This window comes from Lipotes vexillifer, unplaced genomic scaffold (genome assembly GCF_000442215.2).
Source record: "Lipotes vexillifer unplaced genomic scaffold, Lipotes_vexillifer_v1.1 scaffold1122, whole genome shotgun sequence".
Taxonomy (NCBI): Eukaryota; Metazoa; Chordata; class Mammalia; order Artiodactyla; family Lipotidae; genus Lipotes; species Lipotes vexillifer.
Window position 1 is genome coordinate 2,784,262 of NW_006798649.1, and position 5,568 is coordinate 2,789,829.

The following is a 5,568-nucleotide window of genomic DNA, read 5'->3' on the forward strand; positions in this document are numbered from 1 at the left end:
CTCCGGACGCGCAGGCTCAGCGGCCATGGCTCACGGGCCCAGCCGCTCCGCGGCACGTGGGATCTTCCCGGACCGGGGCACGGGCCCGTGTCCCCTGCATCGGCAGGTGGACTCTCAACCGCTGCGCCACCAGGGAAGCCCGAGGCCAGGTCTCTTGATGGCACTGGTGTTCCTGATGCTGCACTGCCGCATCCCCTGGGTAACCCCAGGCAGAGCAGCACCACTGAGGCTAGACCACAAGCACACCAAGGTCCCCAGCCTTCCAGACCTGGCCATGCACAGCAGCTTCCTTATTCTACTTGAACCTGAGAAGGGGCACATTTTGGTTGAGCGATTATACACCTGGGTGGCTGCATGTCAGGAAACACTCCTAAAATTCTTGTCCCTGACTGATTAAAGGAGAAGCATATCTCGGCCATCCTTGGCCTCTGGATTACTGTTGCATCATTAAATAGGGCTTAATTATTGAGTGATTTTAGCAGTAAAGAGACCAGTGTACTCTGTACAGTAATAATTGGTTTACCTGTGTATAGGGGTTACAAAGCACCTCTGTGTCACTTTCGCATTTACTCCTTACGCCTGCCCTCTCAGGGTGGCGGGATGGGTTTTTGTTTGTTTGCTTGCTTTAATTTTATGGATGCAGAAACTGAGGCTTGAGGTAGCTAGACAACCTGCCCCTGGCACACCGACAGTGGCAGAGCTAGAACTCAGACCCAGGTATCACCTCACCTCAGAGGCTGCTTTCTCCATTGCCCCATTGTCTCAGAGTGAAGGGTGACTAGGCAGTGAAGCAATTCTCTAGGAAAGCATATGACCAATTTCCCTTTCTCCACCTCCCTCTTCTTCCTCTGCCCCTCCCCCACAGCCCCCATATATAGGAAGCTCCACAAAGCCTGGCTTGCCTGTGCACCTTTACTTTTGAAGCTGCTTCCATAGCTGGAACAGGAGACTTCCATTCACAGTTGCACCCTGATCGGTGAATGGTAGGGGTGCCTGCTCAACCCTCTTCCCCTACAACGGGAACCGGCCACCTCTAAAGAGCAAACCCTCAAGCATCACTTCTAGGACCTGAGGTGAGTGATGGGAGAGTCTTGAGTACTTGGCTTTGAAGCCTCGCACTGACCGCTGCCCTACTGGGAATGGGGGCTGGGGGATGGCAGAAGTCAACTTTTCCAGGGTTTATGTAAGGGTGAGATATACCGTGAGGCTGAGCTGCTTTCTCGGGTTTAACACCCAGAAGAATTTAGGCTGGAGGAAAGGAAGGCCAGGAGGATTATGAGGCCTAGAGATGAATTTGCAAGACAGGCTGCAGATCCTGTGGAGTTTGAAAGAAGGGAATGGAAAGACTCTGAGGGGCTGAAGCACAGAGCTGCATGACAGGACAATGGGTGCTGGCTCTGGGCCCGCGTCTCTGGCCCATGTGCTGGCAGGCACTCCAGAGACAGGACTTCTCCCCGCTTCCTGCCCAGTCTAGGGGTGGAAGACTGAGCGTCCTCAGGTGTGAGACCAGGGCCAGGAGAAAGAAAGGGAGGGAGGGACTGAGCTCTGAGGAAAGAAGGAAGGAAGAAAAGCAAAGGGCAAAGAAATTAGGGAGAAGAAATCTCTGCATACGATTATGATAGACAGACAATGGGGCTCCCTTCCTCTGGCTTGGGGCTCTTCACAGAGTCTTTCAGTGGAAGGTTTTAAAGGTGATTCCTCTGGAAATCTGATTCCTCCTCTTGTTCAGTTACCTGAAAATTTAATTCTTAGAGTCAAGAGCCAGTCCGTCAGTTGAGGTGGCATAGTGAGTATGTGACCGTAACCTATCAATCAGCTAGTCCTTCCCTGTGGGTCAGGATTAAACCCACGGCTCCTCATGAGTCGGAGGTGGCCTTCTCCTGGGGGAGGGGAGAAAGACCTGTCCACGTGTGCCCGGTGACTTAAGGGCAGAGCTCAGACAGGCAAACGCCTAGTTAAGCTCTCTATCCTGCTGAGTTTGGGCTCCCTATATGAGTTCTTTGGCACATTGTAAAAGAGTGAAGAAATGGCACTCCTCATTTCTTCGCTCTTTTTGGTCAAATTCTGACTAGCAGGTTGTTGGCTAGAGTTGACTGTAACAGAGCAAGGAAGGAGGTGCAGGGTGTGTCTGTGTGGCATGGATTGGCGGGGGTGCAGATAGTGGGAGAGCCACATCAATGGGTATGAGACCGAGGGGCAGAAAGAACCTTGCCCCACCCCAGGGCACCTCAGCAAGGCCACATGTTTGAATTATTCTAACACCGGGAACCCACTCTAGTTTCAGGTTTCCCATCTGTGTGTCCCCGAGGCTGGCCAAGGCAGAGCCAAGGAGCATTACTCTGGGGTGTACCCCTTCTGAGGCAGAGGACCTGCCTCAGAGGGGTGCCTCCCTTTCTTCCAGCAGGATCGCCCTGGTCCTTCCTCTGCTGCAGATGGGCTCTCCTGTGCACATGGCTGCCCTTCCCTGCCTGAGTCTGATCCTGCTTTTCTGGAGCCAGGGTCCAGGGGCCCAGGGCCAAGAATTCCAATTCGGGCCCTGCCAAGTAGAAGGGGTAGTTCTTCAGGAACTGTGGGAAGCCTTCCAGGCCATGAAGGACATTGTGGTGAGTGAACCGCTGTTCTGAAGTCAGCCGTGGGGGTGATTCTGGGTAGAGGATAATATTTTATGATATGGAGACTTTTGCAACTTGATCATCATTTTCCTATCTAAGAACTTAGTGAAATCAGATGTATCATGAGTCTACATTTCCTCTTGCACTTGGGGAAACTGAGGCTCAGAAAGATGTGGCCAGTCTGTAGGAAAAGAAACACAGCCCATGAGGAATAAAGAAGGGAGCCGATTCATTTGAGTTTCATCTGTGTCCCAGGGTTACATGAGACTCCACCAATGGGAAGTCATGGGAAATCCTTCGAGACCCACCAGAGTTTTCACCTACTGCTTTGCCAGCTCCTGCTGTTCTATTCCCACCTGCTTAGGCCTTGAGTAAAGGTCGAAGAATGTTTAATGCTAAGTTGGGAAAGAATGGTTAATAGAGCTTGTGACATGTACTCCTTAAAGGACAATCCAGATGCAAGGCAGAAAGAAGGAGCTTGATGAGGCAGCTAGGGAAGAGGGGAGGGTGCTGCATTGGAGACAGGGCACCTATGTATGATCTTGACCTTGAAACCAACCCGTACAGCAACCCCTACCTTCGTCCCCATCAGTTTCCTTATTTGCACAATGAGGAGGTGGGACAAAGGAGCTCTAAAACTCCTTCCTCTCAAGCATTCTTTGGCTCAACATTCAAGAACTGGGATGAGTGGTGGGCTGCAAGAGAAGCTCCAAGGGGCAGCCCCCTGACCCGCCCCAGAATATGGGGGTAAAATCCCATTCCTAGTGGTTCTTAAGCCACATGGGCTTATTTCTTCCTGCCTCAAGTGACCAAAGGGATCAAACAGGTCCCTCATCAAAGCTCTAAGAGCTCCTGGGATTCCATCTGCCCCTGGGGGCCAAGATTGGTGATTTTCTGGGCCTGGACCCCTACCCCAGGGGCCAGCTCAGCATGGCCTTTCCTGGGTCCTCCCTCTGGCCTCTGCGATCTCACAGACTGGAGAGATTTAGGGGTCTGGGGAAGCAGCGTGTACTTGCAAGGTTGGTTTCTATGCTGACCCCCAACCTGGAGACATCTGTTCTTTCTGTTCCCAAAGCAAGCTCAGGATAATATCACGAGCGTCCAGCTGCTGCGGAAGGAGGTTCTGCAGAATGTCTCGGTAATCAGATGCTGGGGAAGGATGGTGCCTCCTCTGGGTGGCTGGTCTTCTATGGGTGACGCTGAGGAGGTTGTCTAGGGGAGGCTGACAGAGGACTTCACTTCTGCCCTGGGCTGAGCCTGCACAGGACAGGGCTTGGTAGTGAGCCAGAGAAGTAATATCTGGGGTTGTCATCTCAGTATCTGGGGTACGTGAACATGTGGCATGAGAAGAGGGGCGGGGATTGAAGCTTGTAAACCTCTGTCTCCATTTAGCCAGAGTTGCCGTCAATCTAGATTTCTCTTTCGCTTTTGTCGGCCCAGTGAGCATGCGCTTAGGCCACTTCCATGCCCCTACTTTTTTCTCACCTGTTACTCATCACCCATCTAGGCAGTGAGCAGAGACGACTGAGCCCTGACCCCTGAGAGATGCTGAGCTTCCCTCTGTGGCACTTCAGAGGGCCAGTGTGCAATCCCTGTGCTCAAGGATACTACTTTTCTTTCCTCCTCATTTCTTCTCCTTCCAAGCCTTTTTCCTGCCAACTCTCGACCAATCAAGATCTGGTGCTTTTCAAGGTCCATCACTGCCCAGAGCTATTAGAGAGGCCATGTGGTATAGAAGAAAGAATACTAACCAGATGGGAGTCAGGAGTCCTGGGGGCTAGGCTGTGTCTGCTACTGACCAGCCATGGGACCCTGGGTGAGTCCCTCCTTTCTGGGTCTGCAGTTCCTCCTGTCAAACAAAGGGACCTGAAGCCTCCTTAAGATATAACATTTATCAGCATCTCCTAGAGGATCGCTGCCTCTACTGTGCTTATCTTGCCTTGCGTGGCACGTGAGTGGTTCATCCAGGGCTGGGGTGGGAAGAGGCCTTGGCTCCGCAGTGACCCCGCCCCTCCCCAGGAGGCTGAAAGCTGCTACCTCATCCATGCCCTGCTGGAGTTCTACTTGAACACTGTCTTCAAAAACTACCACCATAAGGCAGTTGAATTCAGGATCCTGAAGTCATTCTCTACTCTGGCCAACAATTTTATTGTCATCATGTCCAAACTGCAACCCAGTGTGAGTAGAACAAAGCTGGGACGGAGGCCCACAGGAAATGCTATGTTTTCAGAAGCCTCGTCTTCCCTTATTTGGCCTTGGCTTTTATTCCACGACGGGGAGCTGCAGGTGTCATGGAAAAGAGCACAGGCTCTGGGCACCAGCAGTTCTGGGCTCAAATCAAGGTCTGCTTCTAACCAACTGGGTGTCCATTTGCAAGGTGGTCAACCTCTCTGAGCTTTGGTTTTCTTATCTATAAAATGCTGATAATCACCCCTACGTGGCAAGACTACTGTGAGAATTAAAGGACACAGTCCCTGCCGCATGGTGGGAGTTCAGCATTGGCTACCTTGGGGACGCGGGATTTGGAGCTGTCCTCTTAGGCCTTGGGCACCCCTCTGGCGTCATTAGGAAGGAGTGGGAGGCAGCTTGCCTCTGCTCCTACCCGACACTTGGCTCAATTTTTTTTCTGTTATCCAGCAGGAAAAGGAGATGTTTTCCGTCCGTGAGAGTGCACGCAGGCGGTTTCTGCTGTTCCAGAGAGCATTCAAACAGGTAATCAAAGCCAGGAACTGAGAGGTGCCCAGCTGGAAGTAGACTAGCCTGAAGTGTCACACGATTGTTCCTCAGGGACCGAGTGCAGAATCCAGTGCAGCTGACTCCACCCGGCTGGCCCCAAAGCCACCTGACTTAGCACAGCTGTAGCTGTGTCAGTTGCCATATCCTCTGCATAAATACCACAAATGGCAGCCTATTTTTCTGCCAGTTTTCAAGTTAAAGTGCTATTATATTTCCCTAC

The 5,568-nt window shown here is 52.0% G+C and overlaps 1 protein-coding gene across 1 annotated transcript in view; it reads left to right on the forward strand.

Moving 5' to 3' along the window:
- The first annotated feature begins 2,450 nt into the window (after positions 1–2,450).
- The window catches only part of IL24 (interleukin 24), a 3,987-nt gene continuing 869 nt past the window's right edge, over positions 2,451–5,568 (forward strand). The window contains exons 1-4 of the mRNA XM_007470724.1: positions 2,451–2,603; positions 3,688–3,750; positions 4,632–4,790; positions 5,250–5,324. Of these exons, the coding sequence (XP_007470786.1) occupies positions 2,451–2,603; positions 3,688–3,750; positions 4,632–4,790; positions 5,250–5,324 (450 nt within the window). The remainder of the gene's footprint in view (positions 2,604–3,687; positions 3,751–4,631; positions 4,791–5,249; positions 5,325–5,568) is intronic.